Below are 27,990 nucleotides of genomic sequence, written 5' to 3' on the forward strand. Positions count from 1 at the left end.
ATAAAAATTGGCATTTCCACTTATTCCGCCACGCGTTAACTGGTCAAGTTCAAGGCTGCAAAAGTATTGACCAATGAAAACGTCAGATTGTGCCACACCTCCATACCTGCACTTAGATAACTACACTGTACTGAACAATAGTGACTCGCATTATTGGAGTTGTCGAACTGTTTTCACACAGCAGGTAAGTTATTATTACTGCCTTAGCAGGTTCTATACTATTTGGACAAAGTTTGATCATTATATACATTAATTAACTTTCCGTACACCTTACAAATATAGTTAAATTTGTAATTACTTACACGCAAATGTATGAAAGATTGTTGAAACAGGTGATGTGTGTGTGCCGACGATCCGAAAGTTCAGATTGTATCACGTGTCATCACTAATGGGTCATGTTAGGACATATATCTAGTCCTGAATGGATTTGTATGCATTGTGTCTCGTGCAAAAATTTTGAGAACTGTAAACGGTCTCCGGTTGAGGTTTTGGACGTTAACAATTAACATCATTTCATTTTGCCCGATATCAATTTCTAATCAGATCAAACAAACGACGGCTTGTACAGCCACACATATGATTGCAAATAAATATGCTAGAGTTAAGATGGATATATGATGAAAATTTAAGCACAGCTGTTGCTATTCGGAAAAGAGTTGTGTATAAGTTAGCTACGATGTCGTAGCCTCAACTTGATTTGTTGTGGTTGAGGCTACGAACTGATTCCATATGATGTAATGGAGCAACAAAAAAATCCTCACTAAAGTCTGAAAAACAAATAGTGTAGAAATATACTACATAAGTATAACCATGTTGTGAAAGAAGTCAGGTTTATTTTAAATTTATGAAGCCCTTACACCTTAAAATAAATTGCCATGGCTACACTAATCACAGGAGTCTGACGTTTTATCAGTAAAGTACGGCGAAATCTCTGACATGAGATCACCTTATCGGTAATATAAATGAACACAAGGAGTGCAACGGTGATCACAATTTTCATGTTATGTATATTTGATTTAATTATATCTGATTTAATATATGTTTATTTCAATTTAATTGTTTGTCAGTTTTAAAAAAATATTTTTCATTACATGATATTGTAATGTAAATATATGGACAGAGATATTTTTTGCTGAAAATAATTTGACCTAGACTGTTATTTTATAAACACCAAGTGTTGTTCTAAATCCTGACCTAGTTTCAAAATTTGTAGCAACCATCGTAAACAAGTTCTTTTTGATTTTAAAATGATTGGTTGTTGTCGAGATCATGATGGGACTTTGTGCTTAAGGTGTAAACAATTTTTTTGTATTTTTTATTTCTTAGAGTAAAATGATTGGTTTTCGCCAGGGTCACACTGGGTGTACGTGACCTTTAACAAGTACGTAATTTCTAGAAGTTTAGAGAAGATGATCACGTGACCCTTGTTTACGTTTAGAATACGATATAACCTCAGTTTTTGGAGAATTATTTTCAGTTGCAGCTGGGCTTTTTCTTAACACTAGAAGTTGTATATTGTGCTGTTTAGAGTTATTTCAAATTACTTGGATTCAAAATGATTAATTCTGTTATTTTTCTGGAAATTTCGTGTGTTCATCTGGAATTGATGAACAAGGACAGTTGTTTTTAAAATAAAAATTTATTCAATTATTAAAAACCGGAGTGATAATTCTTGTCTCTACAAGAAACTGTATAATTCAGTACTACATCTTTCACCATACGTCATCGGGATTCAAACTTAAAATCAGTAGAACAGTTTGTTATTTGGACTCTAAAAGTGTTATTCTTAAATTATTTTGGATTTGAGTCTATAGAACTATAAGTTCATATTTTTTTCTTCATTTTACAGACTTTTTCCAGGGAAATAAATTATTCTTTATTTTTCAAAGGTTGTTGTTTTCACTGTTTCTTGTGCTACTGTTTATTCGAGCCTAAACACGTGACACTCCGCTCGATTCGACTTTTCTCACGCGTCTTAAATCGCATCAAAACGCAAGAAGACTGAAAAACTACATATATACATTCAAAAGACAGTGACGTACCAACGCATAACTCTCGGATGACCATCTTATGAATCCAATCCGGCGAACAACGCGCTGAATTGAATACCACCTTCTGATTGGCCAACTTAAAATAATGTTCTAAATAAATACAGGACGTTATTTTCTTTTAACCAATGAGAGGATAGTATTCCATTCAGCGGGATTTCACTTGCATATTATGCGGCGCGATCACGGCCTTGTCGAGCAATAGAGTGGGAAAATGATTTGGCAGTCCTTAAAGGTATGATATTAAGTCAAATTTTTCATTTTGATAGGAATACACAGTCGAATGTCCGAGCTAAATATCGGTACCAAATGTATTAAGCTAAGCAGAGCGCAGCTTGAAATATCAGCGTTTATTCTTAAATAGGTCGCACAAGCAAGGAGACAAGTGTCCTCCCTTGTAGTTATTATATAGTGCATATATGACAGGTCATTTATAAGCAACGATACTAGCCCATGTGGTCAAACCCATGTATGCTCTGTTTTATGTTCACCCATTTAAAGACTAATTCCCATGTTTCCATATCATTAGTACCGTAAGTCCTTTAGCTCTATAAACCATCGACCAGAAGCGTTTATGCGATGGCCTTTCACCCTGTGTCCGATGTCTGCCGTTTGGTGGCATTACTTAGAAGATTGCTATGAAACTTCACAAATTTATCCCAGTCTGTAGCTGGTGATAAATGAAAACACTGACTTAGTATATCCAATATGACCATCACGGCAGCCATTTTGAAAAACTTGATGCGGCTACTACTTCTGAACAAATGGTCATATCAAGAGACTGAGAGACTTACTATGACGTATAGTTGGTCATAATAGAAATGGTGCGACTCGGACGTCCCGTATTTATAGCCATTGCGATCATATTGAAAATCTTGTTGCCGCTACCCATCCAGAATGGATGGTCATATCGACAAGGAGTTTTAAATAAATGACTCTTTGTGGTATCTAGTTAGTCCTAAATGAAGGTGGTGCTTTTCAACGTGTCATCGGACAACCAATATGGCTGCCATAACTGTTCTCTTTAAAATGTTTTCATTACTGTTTCTGAAGAGATTGTCGTATCGACATGGGTTTCCACTAAACACGTCTTGTGATGTTTAGTTGATTCTAAATGGAAATGGCACCAATACAACAGCCACAATTGCTGCCATCTTAAACATCGTGTTTTTGCTACTACACATAAACTGATGGTGGTATTGACACATGGAATTTTCACTAAAAGACTTCTTATGACATCTAGCTGGTCCCATGCAATATGCAGCTAGTTTTTATGAAAATGGCACTAGTCTACTCTCCAACATGGCTATCAGATAACATATCTACACTTCCTGGAAGGAGCTTAGAAGAAACGAGACGTAACTGACCTTGGGTAAAGTCAAAGGTCCTTTCTTGGCTTTTTTGTTTGTCTTTTCTTTACTGAGCGCGGCGACTTGTTCAAGTGAATTTTGACCAGACGTTGTATTTAGTTGCATTAAAATGAACAATATAATTAACGTTAAGGTCAAACGTTAATCATTTAACCCAGTTTGTGGATATATCTGAATACGTTAAATAATATCAATTCAATATCGTTTCCAAACGTAATATGTATAGATTTAACCACACTTTGCAATTGGTTATATCTTGACATTGTCCTAGACAAGTTGACTGGTCTTTGATCCTTGATATCTGTCTCGACGGCAAAGGACGCAATAAACGATCATGTTCTGCACTTACCGGTATCTTGTGGACAGGCTACCTGAAACATAAAAAAGTCTCTCTACCAAATTTGATATGCTGGAGTTTGTCGAGAATATACGAGATGGTTTCAATACTCGGTAGTTTAAATAAAGAAACGGATTTGTCTTGCATTCTGGAAATTCTTTTTGAACAGTAAAGCGTCAGTCTCTTCAAAGGACTGCTGATGGTAAACAATGTGAGCAATGATGCAATGCTTATCACATATTAGCAGGGGAACAGGTTACAATTGCACCGGTCAAGGTGACATTGGTTGTTTATTCGTATGTTACAAGATTTGAAGCTGCACCGGCGTCATAGGCAAGACCATATATTCACGGATATGTTTTGTACATTTTTCTTGCGTTATCAGCAGTAATGTTTATTTGTCGGTCAAGGACAGCTACTCCTTTATGTGACAGAAATAGGAGAATGCTGTCCCATTTTTCATGATGTAGACTATCACGCTATTTGTTGGTTTAAGAAGCAGATGTTAATAAAACGGCAACTTGCTACTGTGCAACTCTGATGCTCTGAACATGTTTCTTGAAGCCCGTTAATCATCTCTAAATTTACCATGTGATTATATATAATGGCAAACAAGTTTTGTCGAGTTTGCACATTACAATCAAAATTTGATAAATGCATTTATTACTTGGTCCCATAAAAAAATGGTACTAATAGCTGCCTCACTAGGCGCTCAGCATTAAGAGGTTAGTGTTAGGACTGTTCGGCCTTGTGTGAATTTTTTTTAAAGCTACGTTAAAAATCCAAATATCACACACACACACACACACACACACATTCTTTCTGTTATTACTGATTAGTCAACTACCTAGTCCGTGTTTATGTAATAACTGTATACTGACCTGTAATGTAGTTTATCGCTGTGTTATGTTCTGTCGTGTGGTTAATGAGGGTATAGTGATTATTAAGGTGTCAATCACAGTAAAATAACTGATCACTGGAGTCAGATATAATTTGTAGTAATTACTCTCTCTCTCCCCCCACCCCCACCCCCTCTCTCTCTCTCTTTCTCTCTCAGGAATGTCGATATCATTGTTTCTAATTAACCCAGTTTTTTATATCAACGGAAATATAATTTGATATACCAGCATTGATTCCGCTGGTTCTCTTTTACAACTCTTATGTTGCAAAAGTGGTTAAGAATCTCTGTGTGTGTGTGTGTGTGTGTGTGTGTGTGTGTGAGAGAGAGATGATTAAAAGAATACAATAAAAAATAGAAATACATTGTGTTAAAATAAACAATAAGCAACAGAACAAGCTAAGATTGAATATAACTTAAAACCAAGACAACGTGCAGATTTACAGACACTCGCAACGTATATTCATTTGGTGAAATGATATACTGATGCATCTGAGCCGCTCGGAACTGAAAATAGAACGTGACCTCTGTCCGCAATACATACCAAACCATAGAGAACTTGACGACAGTTCCCAGCAAAACAAGGACATAATATCACGGTCTCCTATTATCAAATGCCAAGTTGAAGGCCAGCCATGTATGTGTCACTTTAGGTACAGGGTCAAGTTACCTTCTCGCAAATATGTGCGTTAGCAGATAGCAAAATACATTTTTGGTGGCAATGGCGGTGGGCACTATTTAAAGAGTTTGCGTGAACATTTTTGAAATTCGTATATCTGTTCATGATCTAGACATGGTGTTCCACGTACCTTTTGCAATAAACACCAGCACATGCAAACAGGAGTATAAAAATTAGGAATAAAATAGGTGATGATATAATACTACTGTCGAGTTTTATGCTAAGGCCAGACGTGCGTCTTGAGTATCGTATATCTCCGAAACCACCAGTGAGATCTGTATAGTTTTTGTCTCGGGCCTGCCTCTTCAGGTACACTCTTTCGCATCGTTGCTGTTGTTGTTGTCGTGGGGTTTAACGCCATTTTTCAGCACACGATAGGCTATACATGGCGGCCAGTATTAATGGTGGAGGAAGAACCCGGGAAAACCCCGGAAAGAACCACCGACCCACGAGAAGCTACTGGCTCGCATCGTTGCAATGCGTGAGCCTTATATATACTTCAATATCGGAAAACTTGGTTTCGGAGCAAGTTGTATGCGTAATTATGTTCTTCTTAACCGTTGTCCAGAATTGCCGTCTTTACGCTACCACTTTCCCTCTTTCAGATCAAACCGTTCGAAGAAAAACGGCTGAATTCGAGATTCTGTTCGGTCGACGTGGGAATGTAAGAAAGGCGATCGCTTTAGACCACTCACTCCCAGTGCCGGATTATCCTAGTAGCAAAAGTGGCATATGCTAAGGGCCCCGCGCTAAATGCTTTCACGCTATCAGTTACCTACATGTAAATAATAATATTACTGTAATGTCAGACATATTTCTCGGATTATCTGGCTGTATAGCAAATGAAAAAATACAATTACTTTACTATGCATTTTAAAAATTTGTTTTAATATTTGTTTTTTTCCAATTAATTTAGAGCCCCTTTATACCATATGCTGCAGGCCCCGACCTATCTTAATCTGGAACTGCAAGCCCCCACCCTATCTACCTATCTGTATCTCGGTCATGCTATAATTTATATGTAGCAGTACGATAACGAAGTATACCACTTCTTCAGCGCGGTTGAAGTTCATTGATAGTTTTTCCCTTCAAAAAAGTCTATAGCAGATAAACGGAAATATATCACTATCCGAAATAGTACGGATAGTATCAGAAATGATGTCAACGTTTTTACAGAATTAAAAAGTATAAAATAGATATTTGATATAGTAAAAATAGAATAACAGCAATCGACCTAGTTCACCGTACACGTATATGTGTATGTGGGTCTTTTACTTGAACTGCTTGTACAGCAAGTCTCTTATCAAGAAAGTCATAAAGGAGTAGTTATCAAGGACGGTCAAAGTCCGACTATCAGCTATATGATGAGTGCAGTCTCACGATATATTTTGCGGAATATATTAAAATTAATTAACAAATAACTATTACTTATATGTATGAAATAGAATTGATCCAATAAGAGAAATGTGATTCGTGAGTGTGGTAGGAGAAAATATTGGGTCACTTTTGTAAAGAAATACGTGCATAACATTTAATATTAAAATTGAACGTGTTAACCAAAAATGGTTTTAACGTCGAGGTAAACCCAACTGAAGCAGTGAATTATTTCTGTCAGCTGATACATACTAATTTTTGTTAAAGTACTGTATATAATCACACACACACACACACACACACGCACACACACAAGCAAAATGTATCTCAGCACGTGGCCGAAGCGTTGTAATGTCGCATTAAAATGACCTATATTTTGTATTTCATTTGTTCGTGCATACCAATTTGTCATAAAAAAAATTTGCTGAATCAAAATTGCCTTTTTGATACACACCGCCTCTAAAGAGACTTTCTTGTATAGCAATCACCGTGTATGTTCGTCTAGTCTCGCGGTTTTTTTTAATGAATTGCTATGAAACTCGGTTAATATTATGTTGATTTCTTGAGGATACGCGTACTGAAAACCGACTTATAAATGTATTTGGTTTCTTATTTCACTTACAACTGAATACAATATATGATAACATCCTATGAACGCAACTAGTCTTACAATTTTAAATGGATTAGAACTTGTGAAGATTTTTTCCAATAAAAAAAAAGATTAAATTTTGTGAATGCAATTACTCTTGCAGTTTTCATTACATTGTTCTGAAACATAGTTCAGATTATGGTCATTATCAACAGATATGCATCACTATTCATTGCATGATGACTATGCATTGCATGATGACTATGCATTGCATGATGACTATTCATTGCATGATGACTATTCGTTGCATGATGACTATTCACTGCATTCGTATTGTTTTAAGGGAGCTGTACGCTTTTTGTACTGTAGGCTAAGTTTCAGGCGTGAATGCGGAAGCGGTGGTGGTATATTTACGTGAACACATTGAAAGCCGTTTCTTCAAGTTTGCCAGGCATCAATGGCAGTTTTCAAGCATGTGGAACACAGCTTATCCTCGCCCGCCATTAAGCATGTTGCAGTGATGTTGCCTGGGAGAGATTGAGAGGGGTCAGTAGCCTCCGGGCGCCAGACGAACGGGGTGCAGGCAGGAACTCTGTCCTGCAGCTGAAACTTTCAATATCTCACCTTCACCTTAGTGTAACGAGGACATTTGTTCACAAAACTTGTATTTAGGAGGAGGATGTGAGTGGAGGGAAAATAGATTTGCAACTGACATTAAATCCTTTGTAGCAAAGCATTTGCGTCTTTAAAGAACACTGCCCCGGGAGTCTCGAACCCTTCCGGCGCTGGCTAGATGGACACGTGTGGTTATCTGTTTCACGAGTGGCACGTGTGTTGATCACGGCAGCACAATTCCATTACAGCAGCGGTCAATGTATGCATATCTGAGATGTGCTGTTCTCTCAGCATCACAAGGTCACGCTTTGATTCTTCATTATATGTAGTACGTACCCAAGCAGGCTACCGGTGAAACAAATGTACCTATGGTACAGCGCCAGAGACCGCTTCAGAAAGGCTTCGGAGAATCAGAAAGGACCAAACTAGAGCATGCCAAATGGAGAGGTAGTCACACAGAGCAATACAGGTAGAAAACCACGGTTCTCGACAACGAATGTAGACAAGAAACAGAGAGACGAGAAACGTTTTCGTCCCGTTTCTTTCACGCCAACATCCTTCTAGAAAGAAAGGACAACATCATCACGCCAACGTTCAGAAGTATTCGAATTATGGTGGTGTAAGGTAAAGACTCAACCACTCTGCTATAGAATAGGAAGGATTTGCTTCGACGATCCCTGGATTCTATAAAACTGCTTTTGAGGTTTTCAGGATCATACTCAGTGCCGAAGACATATGTAGGGCCTATGAATCACATTCATTCTCCCCCCCCCCCAATCAACTACAAATGTCCTTAAAGATCCTTTTAGAGCAGACGTTCTGTAGCGGAGACACGAAAGCTTGTTCTAAAGGCCGTTCAGGAGAGAGACTTCACAATCATCTTAGCTCAAGAAAATGATTATGTCCCAGTCCATAATTTATCCAGAAATTCCGTGACATCCAGTGTGTATCAAGACACGAATTCTCGGCATTGCCCTATCTCAGAATTTCACCCACTTGGGCACTGAGAGCAAAGCGCATCGTTGTATAATTTTTCTTCCTTAGGAATGTGCTTTGAAAATCTTTTCAACGGTGGCTTTAATTCTTGAACAGAATTGCACTTCCGACGGAGAACTTCAAGGCTAATTGCGTCATATCAATGGGGCAGCGAATCTCAGCGCCCTAGATTTCCAGTTCATGTGACCATTACGAACGGCTATGTTGTGCCAACGGTAGCTGAAGTGTTTCCCATTTGAATAACCCTTCGTAGTTTCAAATTATACGAAGTCGCATTTCAGCAAAAGATCGCTTGGCTTGCGACGACTGCTCTCTTGCGGGTCAAGCATCCGGTAAAAACGATTTGTACGGATGTATGCACGGCGAGCTTGGGTGCCAACTGCTTGCCATCGTATTAAGAGGAGTCCAGTGGATTGTAGCCCACTCAGAATGGACTACTGCACATCAGAATCCTCGAGATACAGTAATCCTTCGTTGAACCCTTCGCCTTAGGGCTGTCTACAGGACCTGCAGGTGGGGTAGGAGTGTCTTTAAAGTCATAAATAAAACGAACCTAGCCGGTGCAAAAAGTGAGATCTCATCATTTTTAACTTTAAAACGGAGAAAGGTCGATATTTTAGCTCTCGATCTGTCATCCGAGATAAGATGGGCTATTTGCTCGGCACACAGAGAATTATATCAAAGTTATTACGCTTTTCGCCACCTGAGGATTGGGCAGCCGCCTTCAGCATAGTATTCAAGCGCAGTTGTTCCCTAACCGATATTATTACAAACTTGGGATGGAGGTCAGAGTCGATATGTTATCTAGCTTTGACCTCGAAAGCGTTCATGCGAATAAGCTCAGTTGGACTTCGTGAGATATGTAGCAGCAGCTTAACTGGATACATTCTCAAGTCGTTCGGGAGCTACTGAATGACGCGGCACTAAGACTCCCGCTGGATTTGCCGGAGTGGGGCTGGAATGTTTTACTAACATCTTCGCTAGCCGAGGTTCCGATAACCCTGACTACACCTTGGCAGCTCGAACAGCTATATTGGTGCTGTGTCCTAGCGACATCTATTGGATTTCTTGTGTTGCCTCTTTTAGTATGTAATGTAACTACCAGTAGCATGGTGCATTATACATCAACCGAGTACGGTTGTGGCAGTTGACCTAAAAAGGATATTTTGTAAGTTGGACCGGCAATGGAAAATTCCATATTTATCAGTCTAGTCAAGTTGTGCGCTCCGCTTGTCTCGATCACATGGGAACAGTGTTCAAATTTGAACAACTTAATTTTTTGAAGTAAAATATGTTTAAAAATAATTATTCAGCCATAGTATGGATACACCCTCCCAGCCTTCACGCAATTAGAATCACATCCTAATGACAGAGCATGCCAGTTGTATTTGAACTGTATACAGAGTTTGGCGCCAATCACAGAAGGCAAAGGGGAAATTAATCTATCTTAGTGGGCAAACAAGGCGTAGCTTGTATATATATATATATATATATATATATATATATATATATATATATATATATATATATATAATCTCCCCTGTATACGATGTAGTGGTCCTACTCCCAATATATTATGATTGGGTAAGTGTCTTTGAAGAAACATATTTAATTCCAATTGTTTTTCTTCGGCTTCTGTAATGCGAAATGTTAATCTAAAACGTTCACTTTTATTGCGTCTGTGATTTCGAAGCCACCACGTTATCTTGAAGATATTAATGTTGAAGTAACAATGCTTATGTTTAATTAGGGCATTCTATTATATCGCCATTTAGACTAAGAAAAAAGTAGTTTTTGACCAATTTTGTCTTGCTTTTTATAGCAAATGTATTAACTCTGTTAACCGTGTTCAAGTTAAAAGTTTGTCTTAAAAACAAACATTTGGTGTTGACATTTCTGCAAAGTCACATTGCATGCATCGGTTTTCTTTTCTCATGTGAGATGCAGTGTTTTAAAGAACGTCTCAGAAGATTTTGACATTCACCATTCAAACATATTCAGTGTTTTTATTTTTTTAAGTGAAAAACGGCATTTGAAAAATAACGATAATGGAACGCTTGGAAAACATAAGTGGTCCAGATATTTCGAAGGTCAGCAATACATGTAATTTTATTCGCGCCTGCAACCCTTCTAATATGTCAGAGATCTCGAGTTTAATCGAATTGTCTAATGAAGTTGTAACCAGTTGAAATGGTTCACTGTCAGTAACACCCGCAAACATGGTACTAGATGTGCTTATTTTGCACCTCATTAAAAAACCCGCACGCATTATTTTTATAGACTGTCAGATACTAGTGCAACATTACAGTAATATAAATATCTGCTAATGTGTACACAAATGTTAAAATGCTTTGCATCCTTCTTCTGGGCATTGTGACACGCTTGAAAAATAGAAATTAAGTAGGTACTATTTTCAGACTGCAATGTTCTGAGCGACACCAGGGAACAGCATTACACTAGTTGTTTCACACAAAATGCACATGTATAAGACAAAATATAGGCTCCTCGTACATTGCTACACGTCCTTGCTGAAAGTCCCATATGTGTGTACTGATATTTCACAAGAGAGGTATTTCTTGTCCTATTTATTCCCTCTTAAAATCGATTACCTGCCGACTGCCATTATTTTATTTTTAAAGGTTTTTTCTTTCCAAATGGACTGCTTCGGTGGCCTAAGTGGTTAGAGAGTCCTCTCGGATGAGGGAGGTCGTGGGTTCGAACCCCGGCCGAGTCATACCAAAGACTTATAAAAATGGTACTAACAATTGCCTCGATTGTCGCTCAGCATTAAACGTTTCGTGTTAGGACTTGTCAGCCTGGTATCAGGATAAAGTGACTGGGTCGGACTTACCTCGTGTCTGCGGCATGGTGTCCCAGTGCTAGACATTACTTTAAACTGCCACAAGCAGACATGGTAGCGATATGACTCTGTTAAAGTTACGTTAAAAATCCAAAAATAAACACACACACACACACACACACCAATTTAATATAGCGGAGCTTTAAAGTTTTTTTTAAATAGCTATTGCTTATTTCAGAACTAAACTTCGAATGTAAGGAACCTTTGTGGTCGAGTGATTGGTGCGCCTGACCAATAGTTAAACAACATGGGTTTATATCCAGTCAGACAATGCCGTGTATTACGCTTTGGTGTATCTCTGAGCAAGACGCCTTACCTCAGTTACGTCGGGCTGATATGAACTGTAACTTGTTGATGCACCGTAAAAAAACAAAAACAAATGAAGACTAGAATGTTCCAAATCTTGATTAAATTCAAGAGCTATTTACGAGAAGAAAATCTGAAGGGCATCGATACAGATTAAAATTCTGCCGCGCTGTGGAATTCCCTATCCACTTAGTTTTAGTAACCTATTAGAGTCAGCGTGATGTTTCGTATTTGGGAAAGTTATGGTTAGAAACGATAAGTCTCGAATGAAGTTTTTCACTTTTATAAGCGAGAAAGCTGTAATATAATTGGTGAATAGAAGCGTGAACAGAACATGACCAATTATCGGTGTCCGTCATATTACTATGTCCAAGATCTCGAGTTTTATACGATTTTGAGTGTTTCATCTACACAACTGTATAAAAACTTAAGAATCTGCCAACGGGATGTGTGTGTGTGTGTGTGTATGGATGCATGCATGTATGAATGAATGTATGCGTTTTACGACGCAAAATAAGAATAACGGCTATATGGTGCCAGATAAAATACTCATTTTTAGTAGGAGAATCATGAAGTCAATCGCTTAGTGCCATGAAAGTCACATTAAGTTGCCATGAGAAGATCAGCTTGTATATTTAGAATGGCTTTTTGCATTAATCGTTGTCTGACAGGGGTTAGCATGTTGAGATATAGGCGTCTCTTTTCCACTGGCGAAAACGATATTAGACGTTGTTGCAGGTCAGATACAATACAGGGTTCTGCTGAACACTTTTTAAAACTTTTGCTTCAGATTCAAGATGCCCGTGTTCCCAAAATATCTCACTAAAGAACAGGAGGATGAACTCCGCCAGATCGCCAACGCCATTGTGCTTCCTGGCAAAGGCATCCTGGCAGCTGACGAATCAACAGGTTTGTTCCGTCTTCTTTTATTCAATTTCCACACGTCTGCAGTTAGTCTTGGCGATCGTTAATATTTTTAATGTTTTTTACTTGAGTTAGTACCATGCTGATATTTGCAGTAATGAAACCTGTTAATCCTAGAAAAATAATTCATTAGAAGTTCTAATTGTCAAGAAGAGTTGGCAAACTGTACATAATTTATACTTTTATCTTGCAGAAATCCATATACATTTGTTATCTTTTTATAAATGGCACAAGGCGAACTCTCCTCAGGAAAAGGTGAAAACTTTTGAATTTGAAATTGAAAACCATGTATTGTATTGTTTTGAATTATATTTGCTTTAAATTGAGTACTTCATCAAATTCATTATTTTAGTTTCCTAGTTCCATTGGTCATAGATCACAGGTGCTTATGGCATGTCCCGTTATTAGTCGTCTGACCGGCCGTCTTTAGAGCATGTTTGCTATCGCTACTCCGAAGAAACTAATTAGAGGATTGACATGAAAACTTATTCACACATTCATCACAATATCGAGCTAGTCCTAATTGAAAATAGTACTGTTTGGACATCCAGTATGGCTACCATCTTGAAAATCTTGTTTTCGCTACTCCTCCTGAATGGATGGATGGATGGTCATATCATGATTAGATTTCCACTGACAATTCCTATGATATCTGTCTAAACCAGAATGGGTGTCAATCTCACATCAAATTCGACCGCCACAGGATCCTTCTTGAAAACCATGTTATCGATACTCCGCTTAGGCAGAAAGTCATTTCGACATGGAGTTTTCAAATGGAGAATTCGTATGATGACTACCTGGCCTTAAATGTAAATTGTGTCGACTTTGATATCCGATATGGCTGTCTCAGTAGCCATCTTTCAAATTTTGTCGCTAATCCTCGTTGACGGAAAATCATATGAACATTGGGTTTTCACGAGAAGATTTCTTTTGGTGTTTAATTTGCACTAAACGATCAGAAATCCAGTATGGCCAACATGGTACCCATCCTGATATTCTTGTTGCGCTCCTCCTACGTGGAAAGTCACATTGACATGAGTGTTCGCTCATTATGATAATCTGCTTGATCCTGAATGAAAATGGTGTCGATCGGACCTAAAAAATAGCTACTAGAATGAACATATTAAAATCTTGTCACCAATTCTCCTGATTTGATGGTCATAAGAAAACTGCACTTTTAAGAAACGTATTCTAATGGCGTTTGTTTTGTCTTAAATGAAAGTGATACCGATCTTTTATCCACTTTGGCTGTCTGTAAGGATGTAAATTTCTGCCGATCTATGAAGGACACATTAATTTCGGCCAGAGAACAATTACTTAGATATATGGGGACAGGTGCTTGTTAAATCGTTATACTGCAATGATTTATAATGTCTGTATCGGGAGAGGAAGTGATTCTTAATTGAGCCTTCGTTTCCTTAACCGTTAGACGACTAAAAAAGGGATTGTTACCTTCGATTTTATATCCGAATTGTCATATTTGAAATTTTCCAGATCTGTTGTTTGGAATTCTATAAGTCATACTGATCGCAATTTTGGCGCCTAGTTGTAAAAGGCGGTAAATATATTAATCCTGATTGGTTACGCTAAAAAAAGGGGGCAGGGTTTCCACGCGAAAATTCTTGGGGTTAAATGTCCCTCATCGAAAAAAATCTAGCTAGTCTGCGTTTTTCCTGCTAGAGTGAAAATATAAGGGACTCCGAGAGTAAATTTGGAAGAAATTCTCTCGTAAAACATTTGTCAAAGGGACCGGATGTCTGGAAACTCAACGGACACAAATTTGGCGGTGGACGCGAACAAAGCTTGAAAGCACAAAGGGAAATAGCCCCACGGACGTATCCACGTACCTACTTCTCCAAGTATCTACGTATCTACATACTTACGTATCCACCTACCCGCACAAAGTTTGAGGGCGAAAAGAGGCGAGACAGGGAGGTCGGAAAGCGAAAAAGCGAAAGGACCTAGAGGAATCACAATAGTGACGTTGGAGTGGACCGGAATAAGCAGGTTATGAAGTTGTACAAGGCAACGACTTCGATCGTTCACTCGATTATATGATGAACTAATTCTATCATTTAAAACAGATTGGCTATTTATATAAATATATTTGTGTTTGAAATTCGGTGAAAGATTTATTTCAAAACGAAGTGTATCTTCCTAATGTAATGTATTATCACAGTTGTTTATGTAATTGATTAAATATTTGTTTTTCCATGTATGGGGACTCGTGTCATTCAGCTCTATATATCTGCTCAGACCTCTATTTATTCCATCTATAATTTCACACTTTATTTTAATATTCACTCGATCTGGGCAACAATAACACTGAGGGTGATCACCCTCTAGATAACGATAGCCAAATAAAACGGACATCTTGTAAGAAGGCACAACCTCACAACACCGCCACCAGTAGCAACCACTACACTGCCACAGTGGCTAATTTGAAGATCTCGTCGCTCAAAAATATCAGAGATTCTTTCAGCACTCAGCAGTTAAAATGTACAAATGGTCTAATATTGAATTCATATAAAATGTCCTAATATTGTTGTTTTGTTGTTGTTGTTGTTGTTGTTGTGTGTGTGTCTCTCTCTCTGTGCGTGTGTGTGTGCGTGTGTGTGTGCATGATGCAAAATCTTGTAAATTAGATTCGAAAATGTATGGAATGTATTTTAATATCTTAATCCTACGCCAGGAACCATGGGAAAGCGTTTAGAGTCTATTGGTGTAGAGAACACGGAGGAGAACCGGAGAAAATACAGGGAACTTCTTTTCACCTCCGATCCAAGTATTTCTGATAACATCAGCGGAGTGATTATGTATCATGAGACATTTTACCAGAAGACAAAGGATGGAGTTCCATTTGTCCGTGTTCTCAAGGACAAAGGAATCATTCCAGGAATTAAAGTGGACAAGGGTTTGGTTCCACTCGCTGGAACAGATGGAGAGTCAACTACTCAAGGTATATCCTAAAATACACAAAATAGCTAAACACGTATATATCAGAGAAGTGATAAATAATGTTCTAAAATATACCTCTTCGGAATATAGTATGTAGGAAAAGAAAATAAGAAAATAATCAACACAAGAGACCTCGTTGAGCTTTTGTAGCAGTAAATTAAAATGTCAGATTCTTGCAGATCCATTTAAGACAATATTAATTTATTTAATTATTTACTGAATTGAAAGCATTTTTATCCCCATTCAACATTTTCATCTTGAACATCAGAAGCTCTGTAACTCGTATTCGCGAAATTTTAATCAGCAAAGAGACGGTATATAACTATTTCATTTTTGTTTGTGCTCCCAGGCTTGGACGGTTTGGCGGAGAGATGTGCCCAGTACAAAAAAGATGGAGCTCAGTTTGCCAAGTGGCGATGTGTCCTAAAAATAAGCCCCAACGCTCCAACCTACCAGGCCATGCTGGAAAATGGCAATGTACTGGCACGCTATGCCAGTATCTGTCAGCAAGTAAATTTGATATAGTTTTTCACGACTTACATTTAAAAGAACATGCAGGGAAATTATAAGCTTGTCTGAAACATTGTATTACGTCCTGAAGTAGTATACCAACAAGAAAATATTATACGTTTGAGCTTGAATTTAGATGGCACATTTTTAAATCGTATTTTGTGGAATTATAGAGCTAATATAATGACTTCTCAGTGTAAACGTATATACCTTTCGTCAGGTTTTTCGAATATCAAAGATGTTCCGGTGTTTTACCAGAACGGCACATTTTCAGGAAGCTTTACCTAACCTAGTTATTTTTAACAATTGTTTATAAATTATTGTCCCTCATCATTTAAACGTGAAACGTACCATTCAGCATTTGTCTTTCCTTGGTTTCTATCTATAGGTTTTTCACACGTACTTTTTCATTATCTGTATTTTCACGCTTAACAGAATGGACTTGTGCCAATCGTAGAACCGGAAGTATTACAAGATGGTGATCATGACCTTGAAACAGCACAAAAAGTAACCGAGCAGGTTCGTTCTTTTTATAGAAGTTAATTTCTCAGTTTTTGCCTAACACATATGTCATATAAATATGTGATTCGACAAGTTTCAAGATCTGTGATTTCACTTTGGCATGACGGATTGTCTTGTTTGAGTGTATTTTGCTCTGGGGAAAGTGGTTGTCTTTCACTCCGTCTGCCGACCCCTCCGGCCGGCCGTCGTCACATCTCTAGGAAACCGCTGGGTGGAATTTCACGAACGTTTGAAGTTATGTAGACCCTATATTAATCTTTGAGAGGGGTGTCATCAATGGCTCCCGTTCCTGAAGTCCCTAGGAAAGTAGGGTGAAAGGTCAAATGTACAAAACGTAAATTTTTTCCGACCAAACTTTACATATACAGGTAGCAGGAAGTTTTGTAATTTGAACCCTGGTCACAGTCTGGGGATTGAGGTTGGGTGGAGGAATTAGAATATGCAGTAAAATTGAATTGGATGTTCTGTTGCAAGCCATTTCAGTTGCTCGCTTTTCTTGCTGGTCTTCGACGATATTTTAATTTTTAAAATTGTATCCAGACCAATTTCATGAAACTTCTTCCTCTGCAAAACTAGTTATATATTTGGTTATGACTGATAAGTGATTTTAGATGAAACTGATATTTTGTGTTTAGACAAGTCATTTATATATGAGCTTTGGTTTTGTACTTTTAACAGGTGCTAGCATTCACATACAAGGCGCTTGCTGATCACCATATTTTCCTTGAAGGAACATTGTTAAAACCAAACATGGTGACGGCGGGACAATCTTGCCTGAAGAAGAACACCCCGGAAGAAAATGCGGTGGCAACCGTGCTCGCTATGAGCAGAGGCGTGCCTGCAGCAGTTCCAGGTGAATTTGCTTTTCATTTACTTTTTATTTCAAAGCATTTTGTTGACGATATATGATACACCTTATCCAATATAAAGAGGCCCTAATCGAAAAAGAATATTCTAAAATCCTGTAGAATTTACCCACCTCCATTGTTTTGGAGTTATTTTTTTCATTTGATAAAATCTGTTTGTCAGAGTTGTTAACCCACGCCCCATTCTATATAACCCTTGAAAAACCTTCCAGCTAGTCTATATCAGATCCATCTCCGCGACAACGTTTTGAGAAGGATATGCTTGAGGTCTATTTCTCCAATATTAATTAACATTATCTGACAGAGTTTTACCCCTCTGGAGCCACTTCTTATGGATCATATTAGATGACCCTGAGTGCTATCATCTTACAGCCACAGTTTAGACGTCAGGTTAGATGGACCTGAGAGTTATCCATTTTACAGCCACATTTTAGACGTCAGGTTATATGGCTTTTGGTGCTATTTGTCTTGTTGCCACATTTTAGGTATTAATTTAGAATGGGATACTCTTGCAGCGACAGTGTAGGCATCAGGTTAGATGGTTCTGTGTGCTATCCCTCTTGTAACCACATATTAGGTATTAGATTCGATGTTTCTGGGGTCTTATGTTTGATGTCTCTGGGTACTATCCATCTTGCAGCTAGGGTTTAGGTGTAAGGTTAGATGGTTCTCAGAGATATTGCTCTTGTAACCACAGTTTAGGCCTCAGGTTAGATGGCGTTGAGTGCTAACACTCTTACAGCCACAGTTTATGCATAAGGTTAGATGGCTTTTAGTGCTAACCCTCTTACAGACACAGTTTATGCAGTGGGTTAGATGGCGTTAAGTGCTAACCCTCTTACAGCAACAGTTTAGGCATCAGGTTAGATGGCGTTGAGTGCTAACCTTCTTAGAGCGACAGTTTAGGCATCCGGTTAGATGGCTTTGAGTGCTAACACTCTTACATCCACAGTTTAGGTATCATGTTAGATGGCTTTGAGTGCTAACCTTCTTACAGCCACAGTTCAGGCATCAGGTTAGATGGCTTTGAGTGCTAACCTTCTTACATCCACAGTTTAGGTATCATGTTAGATGGCTTTGAGTGCTAACCTTCTTACATCCACAGTTTAGGTATCATGTTAGATGGCTTTGAGTGCTAACCTTCTTACAGCCACAGTTCAGGCATCAGGTTAGATGGCTTTGAGTGCTAACCCTCATACAGCCACAGTTTGGACGTCAGGTTAGTTGTGGCTCTTAGTGCTGCTCTCTTACAGCTAGTTTAGTTATCAGTTTAGGTGATTCTGGATAAAATCCTTCGTACAGCCATAGTTTAAGTTCGATGTAATGGAATTTACCACAGCGTTCGTGACCAAAATATAGATGTGAACTACACAGTTTCAACTAAACTTCGTATCTTCGTAGGAATTTGCTTCCTGTCTGGCGGGCAATCCGAGGAAGATGCCACCCTAAATCTGAATGCCATAAATACCTGTGCTGGCCGGAAACCCTGGGCATTGACATTTTCCTTCGGGCGCGCCCTCCAGAACAGCGTGCTGAAGACTTGGAAAGGGCAAGACGAAAAAGTGAAGGATGCTCAGGAAGAGTTAATGAAGCGGGCAAAGGTCAGTAGAAAATCCTGCATTTCGTGCTATTAAATCTTGGCTGTAATAAATAACAATGGACACTAACACTAGGAGATTGTCAAATATCCATGTTAAACATATATTAAAAACCTGGTCAGAATTCCTCATATGTTTTAGAGAATTCGTGTTAGCAAAATACTTATGGTTGAAATGCATTATTTGTTTATGAATAGTACATACCAAAAACTCTTTGCTTTAAGCTAATGCACATAGTAGTCGAAGTATTATGATAAATTCATCTTTGAGACCAATTATTATGGTACAGATTCTGTGACAATTTATACTAGTTTTCTGCAACTAAATATGCCAGCATGATGTAAGGATACGCTGGTTCCCATACAAATTTATTAGCGAGGGAAACTCTCTGATTCAAATAAAGTTTCTCTCTTACGGAGGTGTCACTCCTTTGCTATGCACGATGATTACATCGCTGAAGTGAGGGAGGATACCAAGTTCGAACTGTAAGGAAAGACATAAATCTAAAATGCACAGGTTTGATGACTTTTTATTATATCAAACAACACTCTATATACAAATGACACTGTTACGTGTTTAGGCTCTAATAAATAGCAACACAGAAGGAGTGAAAACAACAAGCTTTTTAAAAGTTAACAAATAAATTATTTCACTGGAAAAATTCTGTAAAAATGAAAAAAGGAGAAGAACTTACGTTTCAAGAATCAAATCCAAACATAATCCAAAAATAATCCACGAATTAAATTGCAAACGTCCTAGTAATAAATGTTCTAATAATTTCAAGTTCTAATCCTGATGGAAAATCCAAGCTGGATAACGATGACGTATGTTGTAATCTGTACTGTTTTTTATTTTTTACAGTTCCTTGTAGAAATACAAATAATGACACTCCAGTGTTGGAAATCTAAATTAAATTTGTAAACAATGTCTTTCCAAAAGTTCTGTGTGAGCACTCCTCATATTTCCAGAGAAAAAAAGAATTAATCCTCATGAAATCCAACTCATCTGAAGAAAATTGTAATTCAAAATCTGGCTACTACAAATTAACTTGACATCAGTGTAAAAAGCCCAAAACTGAAAAATCTCTCTCTACGAATCTCTATTAAAACTAACAAATGTGCAGTAATGGACAAACCGGAATTGCGAAACACACTGCCACGTGACCGTGTTTACCTAGTGTGACCCTGAAGAAAACCAATAATTTGTACTCTTAGAAATAAAAATATAAAAAAATTGTTTATATCTTAAAGACAAGGTCCCATCATGACCTTGGAAACAACCAATCATTTTAAAATAAAATCGAACGTGGTTTAAGAAGGTTGCTAAAAATTCCGAAACAATTTCAGGATTTAGATCAACACCTATTGTTTATAAACTAACAGTCAAGGTCAAACTATTTTCAAAATAAATATCATCTCTAGTGAATAAATTTACATTACAATATCATGTATATAATTAAATCAAATATACATAACACTTCCCTCATAAAGAAAAAGAAAGATTTATACTTAAAGCTTTCTTTTTACTACAGACTAATTATACATGAGGTTTAAAAGAACTCATATAAATTACACAGTGTACATGAAATAATATATTGTTATACACGGGAAAGTGCGTCTGCTGTTAAAATATATTTTCCCTTGATGTTCCTGATGTCAAGATTATATTCCTGTAACAATAAACTCGACCTTAGTAGTCTTTGATTTTTATTTTTCATCTTGCCAATGAAAGTAAGGGGGTTGTGGTCACTAAATACAATAATCGAAGAAGGAGCTGAACTTAGGTAAACTTCAAAATATTGTAAGGCCAATATCAATGCCAAACATTCCTTCTCGATTGTTGAATAATTCCTTTGTGGCTTATTTAATTTCTTAGAAAAATAGCACACTGGATGATCAATACCACTTTCATCTTCTTGAATCAAAACTGTTCCAACCCCACCATCACTTGCATCAACACACATTTTAAAAGATTGGCTGAAATTTGGAGCTGTAAGAACTGGCGCGCTTTTAAGTATGTCTTTCAGATTGTCAAAAGTCACCTGACATTTTTCAGTCCAAAGGAACTTGTTTTTCTTACTCAATAAATTTGTCAGGGGTTCAGCAATTATAGAAAAATTGGAACAAAATTTACGATAGTATCCGGCCATCCTAACAATCGCGTCAGTTGCTTTTTATTAACAGGCACGGGACATTCAGAGATAGCCTTGACCTTAGCATCTATAGGTTTAACTTGTCCATGTCCCAGAATGTGTCCTAGGAAAGTTATACTAGCACGGCAGAACTCACTTTTAGATAAATTAATTGTAAAACATGCATCTGTGAGTCTGTCAAAGGATTTCCGAATTGTTGCTAAATGTTCTTTCCAGGTGTCGTTGTAGATGATGACATCATCGATGTAAGCATCACAGTTTTCTAGACTAGAGGTAATCATATTCATTACGCGTTCAAATATACTTGGCGACCCTTTCATCCCAAACGGCATTACTTTATATTGGTAAAGTCCATCTAGAGTCATGAATGCCGAAAGTTTCTTTGCTCTTTCCGTTAATGGAATCTGTCAAAATCCTTTCAGAAGGTCAAATTTGGTGACATACTTGTCATTCCCAATCTTATCAATACAATCATCGATTCTTGGTAATGGGAATGAATCTGTTTTTGTCACACTGTTCACCTTCCTGTAATCAGTACACATGCGGAAAGTTTTGTCTGGTTTTGGAACAAGTATGCATAGTGAACTCGAATCACTTTAACTGGGCTGTATAAAATCATTCTCCAGCAAATACTGGATTTCTTTTTTCAAGTATTCGTGTTTGAGAGGGTTCATCCTGTACAGGTGTTGTTTGACAGGTTTGGAATTTACGATTTCAACGTCATGGAAAATGTTGTTTGTCCTTGTAGGAACATATGGAAATAAGTGCTCATATTAAAGTAATAACTGTTTAAGTTCATTTCTTTCTTGCTCTTGCAAATGTGAAAGTGTCTGGTCCAGATCTTTCATAATTTCTGAATTGCGAAGATTTGTCACTCCAATATCAATAGAATCCGATGATATTCCTTCACATAAATCTTCACTGAGTTGGACATGTATAACTAAATTAATTTCGTTTAACCTGGCTGTCTCTTTTAATATAATGGTACTCCTATAATTTATTTACATCCCAGGGGCACTAATATTATAATTTAACTCATTCATTTTCTTCTTAACCTTAACATCTAATCTGAAGAAACATCTTAATAATGAGCAAGAGAGACAGAACTCCATTATTACAAAACTCAAAAGTTCTCTCCACTATAGTTCTGTCAAACCATAACTTTACTTCTGACTTGAATTGCTGAATGCCAAGTTCAAGCAATATAGGCTGGACAGTTCCAGACCTAACATTTGACCCTTGACCCAATTGGATAGAGTTAACAAGGCCAAATTGAGTAATAGACTTTATAAAAACGTTTACTATTATTTTAGATTTTCTATTCCTCAAGGGAATTGCCTAGTGAAACCTTGTTGACGCACACATAATGCTCAACAGGTATTGGTTATCTGACTTTGTCTTAGGTAAGGGACCAACACAATGTACCATAATTCTACTGAATGGTTCGTCAAAGGCAGGAATAGGTTGTACATGAGCCTTGGGAATTTTCTGATTTGGTTTTCCTACCATTTGACAGGTATGACAAGATCTACAGTATTTACCAGCATCCCTTTTGATTTTTGGCCAATATAAGTGAGTTAAGATCTTGTGATAACTTTAATTGATCCCTAAATGACCAGCCAGTGGCATTGCATGGGCCAGACTAAGTATTTCCTGTCTTTAAGGTTTTGGAACTACAATTTGATAGTTAGCTGACCATTCATCATCAGCAGGCACCTCGGGAAGTCTCCATTTTCTCATAAGAATTCCACTTTTAATGAAATAACAGACAGGAACTTAGGAAGCTTCAGTTTCACTAATGTCCTTCTGAAGCAAACAGGACATCTCAGGATCTTTTTCCCGTTCCACGACAAGTGATTGTCGTTTATCACCCTAATTAGAACAAAGAGAATGAGTCGTTAAAAGAGAATCACTGTGATGAATACCTTCTGATTGATCCAAACAAGGAGTGAAAGTAACCTCATCAAAAGCCTGACCAATATATGTGTCAGCTAAAATAATACTTTCCTTATCAACATCATTCTCAAGAGCTTTGTTTGCTATAGCCCTGGTAACTGCACAAGCTATAAATAATACATCAGGGAATTCTTTTTCAATTGGATCGACTTTCTGATTCAAGCAAGGCTTGTCAGTTACAAGTGGATTAACCACAACCTTGTCTCCAACTGGGTCGTTGCCTAGTAATAATGTAATGACCTCAATGGTTAAAACAGACTGTTCCGACTGTCACGGGTCCTGAGACTAAGTATGAAGACACATTTATACAATGGAGTGGAACATTAACAAAGCTACACTCTCCTCCCTGAATAAGAACACTCTCATTAGAAGAACACTTCTCAGAAAAAGACAAACTACCCGACAATAAAAGACTATGAAAAGCTCCTGTGTCCCTTAAAAGTTAATAGGAATAGAAATGGCTGAATCACTCAAGAGTGATATAGAACTCTTCGATATGAATGGTTCATAATTCTCCATAATCAAATCAGACTGGAGTTTGTTAGACCCAACAAATGTATTGCTTTCAATACATGACCGTGACCTTGACCTCTTAGAAATAAGAGCAACTGGAATAGGTCTATCTTGATTGTGATGCCTGTTTTTCAGTTTGTAGCAATCAGAAATAATGTGTCCTTTTTTCTTACAATAGGTACACGTAGGTTTGATTTTTAGAAGTTGTGCCAGTTTGAGTTTTAGAAGGGCTTGTATTAGGCTGAAATACTTTTCTGCCAAAAGACTGTTGAGTAGAAGTCTTATTTACAAAAGGAACGACCGCTCCAATGGCCTAGTGGTTAGAGCGTCCGCCTCGGATGCGGGAGGTCGTGGGTTCGATTCCCAACCGAGTCATACCAAAGACTTAAACAAATGGTACTAACAGCTACCTCGCTTGGCGCTCAGCATTACGAGGTTAGTGTTAGGACTGGTCGGCCTGGTGTCAGGATAGTGTTACTGGGTGGGACATCGTGCTACATGTCTGCGGCATGATGCCCCAGTGCTAGACATCATTATAAACTGCCACATTGCAGACATTGTAACGATATGACTGAAAAATTGTCAAAGCTACGTTAAAAATCCAGAGCACAAACACAAACATACAAAAGGAACTGTACGAGTTAAAGAATACTCATCAGCAGCATGAGCAGTATTTTCCAAGGTTTCAATCTGATGCTCATCAAGATAAATCATAATGTCACTATGTACAGTTTTTGAACTCTTCAAGTAATATAAGTGGTTTAAGACTTTGATAATCTCGCTCAACTTTCTTGGCTAAGCACTATCTGTCAAATAAGTGCTCTTTTTCTCTTGCAAATTTGACATGAGTTTGTCCAGCTTCTCTTCTCTAGTTTCTGAATTTTCGCCGATAACCTTCAGGGACTAACTCATAGCCCCTTAAGATGCATTCGTTGACCGTATCATAGTCACCACTTTGTTGAACTGACAGTGAAAGGTAAGTATCACTAGCTTTACCAGTGAGTACACATTGTAATAATTGAGTTCAATGCTCCCTTGGCCACTTCAAATTTTCATCAAATTTTTCAAAATAAGGAAAATATTTGTGTACTTCTTTTTCTCTGAAAGGGGGCACTAATGTAATATTCTTTGCAAGATCAAATCTTATACGTGGATTTGAAGTATGAATGTGCTTCTCACTTGCCAGTTCCATTTATTTAATTCTACATTGATATTCTCTCTCTAAGCTTCTCTTTCTCCAACTGTAAATGTATTTGCTCCTTCTGTTCTTTTTGCAACTTCATTAGTCTTTCTTTCTCTCTTTTTTCCTTATCTAACTGCATTTGTTTTTCTTGTAATTGTATTTGTTCTGTTTCATTCTCCAATTTCATTTGTTCTTTCTCTTTCTCCAGTTTCATTTGTTCTTTCTCTTTTTCCTATTTCATTTGTTCTTTTTCTTTTTCTAACAGTAACTGCATTTGCTTTTTTCTTTATCTTTCTGAAGCGCTAGCTTCCTCAACACTCCAATTCCATCTTGTATTTTAATTCTAATTCCATCATTTTTGTGTCAGAGTCTGAGACAGACTTACTGACTGAAACCAAAGTACTTTTATCCAAAACATTCTTTTCTACCAAATACTGAACCAAAATATTTCTTATTTCCTGTTTTGTTAGGGAAGCCTTTACCTCAGAAAGATCGTATTTTCTGTCAAGTTGAATAAAATCATCTTTTTTGAAAGATCTAATTGTTCCTGTCTAGGATTTGAAAGAAAGATTTCTACTTTTGATGACATTTTAGAAATAACGTGCCGATTTTACTAAGATTTCAAAAACTAGGGTAATTCAAATTTCAAAAAACAAAGTTTTCTGAAATATTCTATCCAGAATTCAAAATTATCATAAGGACGAGCGCCCAATTTCTACACGTAAAGTTATACACTCCAAATGTAAAATTACACATAAAATTATTACGTTCATTTAATGCTTATCCACAGGTGCTTGACGGAACGCGAGCTTGATATTGATTTAAAAAAAAAAACAATAATCTAAAGGAAAAAAATCATACAGAGTGACAAAAATACCATAGATTACCCCCATAACCCGTTCTGACATAGGACCCTCTCTATCATAATATATAAGAGAGAAGGTACGGAACTTCCAAATACTTCATTCTACCCATGACCCTCGGGTTCCTTCTGCTTTTTTCGTTTGTTAAGACACACGTCCATAGTATATGGCTTGTTTTACTCCTGAGATATTTGTCTATCCATCAAGCCATAATTTACTTTTCTGCGATGTACCGAACTGAAGTTACAGGCTCCGAAAAGTGCGATGTTTTGCTCTGAGACAAGTCCGAGCTCATGTAATAATAAGTACAACATTTTGAGCCAATCATTTTTCGGCGTTGACGTGTGTGCCGCATAGTTTACCTGTTTTGAAAATAGAGTCGCATGTATACAATGTATGTGCAGTGAAGAAGATAATGTCTAATTCTTGCATGGAATAGGATTCCTAAAGTTGAATCGAGTTAATGGTAATTTAAAACTTACTTTTGCATCTACCACTGTTCTGCAATTCAAGAAGGAATGTACCATAGAGTTGAAAACATGGTACATGTAGCGGTTTTCACATGTGCACGCACTTGTCCAAAACGAAACAATTCGCGAAAATCCACTCTGCTTATCCACTTCAAACAGTTCAAGAGGTTCTGTCATTTGATCTATGATGTAAATAATTAATATAAAACAAGCTAAGGATAGCCAAGATATAATTAAAATGTAGTAAGAACACAATATTTCTAAATAATGTCAAAATCGTTGTGTAGTAGAGGCAAATTACTGAAACCTTGACCTTACATACAAAAACGGAATGCACAGAATCGGTTACAAAAGCAAAGACTAAAATTTTCGATTATGACTTGATATCCTTCCACCGCCACGGTGTTCCATATGAACAAAAGTAGTTTAGAATATAGTTCTCAGTGGCGACGAATTACACTCCATGTTTCTTTCAACGACTTGACGGAAACGACGGATGCTATTCCGCTTGGTAGCTCATTGTGAGCAATGCGATTGGCGGAGCGCACCGCAAGTTACAACATCAAAGGCTAAGATTGTTTCGATTTTGACATTGTTTCCTTCCACCGCCAAAAGTAGGTCAAAATATAGATCTCAGTGTCGACGAATTAAATCCAGTGTTTCTTTCACGAATTGACGGAAATGGCCGAGTGATATTTCGATCGTGAACAATCACTTGACATTGTTTCTTCTGTTTCAGGCTAATGGACTTGCCTCGATGGGAAAGTACAAGGGAAACGTACACTCGGCTGCTGGGGACCAGTCATTATTTGTCGAGAAACATACATACTAGAGGAAATTCCCCGATTTATGTGAACTCTGGTTAGAAGGCTTCTATTAATAAATTGTGTTATATTTGAATATCGTAATGAAATAATTTGTTACAAAAATGATATATGTTCAGGCAAAATATGGCAACCTAATTAAAATTAGCCCTCCAGGTATGCTTTTTATTCTTTATACTAAATGAACCTGACAATATTGATTACTGAATCTGATAAACATAATGTCCTCTCTGCGCACTTTGCACGTGCATATTAGAATTATTGAAAATCGATAATGTGCCTTTTCGTCTGAAGAAATGTAGATAAAAATCTACTGGTTTAACGTTTATCCTTTTTAAAGTATTTTTAATACTATTTAAATCATATTCTTAGATGAAAATTTACATCACACATTCATTTAATGACATTTGTAGCTGTATAGGTAGATTTCCGTTTATTTCTTTATTACATCCTGTCTTTTACATGTATATCTTCTATACAAGATTCATATGCTAATCGGTATATATTCAGTGTTCTGGCATTTTCTTAAAGCAGAGGAAATGTTTTTTTAGATTTTGGAATAAAATTTACATTCCTTCA

At 37.3% G+C, this 27,990-nt stretch overlaps 1 protein-coding gene across 1 annotated transcript; it reads left to right on the plus strand.

Annotated features, from left to right (window-relative positions):
- Positions 1–29: 29 nt before the first annotated feature.
- LOC149776837 (fructose-bisphosphate aldolase-like) lies at positions 30–27,990 on the plus strand. Its single transcript, XM_089941566.1, has 8 exons — positions 30–184; positions 12,863–12,981; positions 15,689–15,955; positions 16,304–16,464; positions 16,900–16,983; positions 17,665–17,839; positions 19,254–19,453; positions 27,327–27,990. The coding sequence occupies exons 2-8, from the start codon at positions 12,870–12,872 to the stop codon at positions 27,417–27,419; spliced, it is 1,092 nt and encodes a 363-aa protein (XP_089797692.1). The 5' UTR covers positions 30–184; positions 12,863–12,869; the 3' UTR covers positions 27,420–27,990.

This window comes from Sinohyriopsis cumingii, chromosome 18 (genome assembly GCF_028554795.1).
Source record: "Sinohyriopsis cumingii isolate HCF-2022 chromosome 18, ASM2855479v2, whole genome shotgun sequence".
NCBI classification, from domain to species: Eukaryota; Metazoa; Mollusca; class Bivalvia; order Unionida; family Unionidae; genus Sinohyriopsis; species Sinohyriopsis cumingii.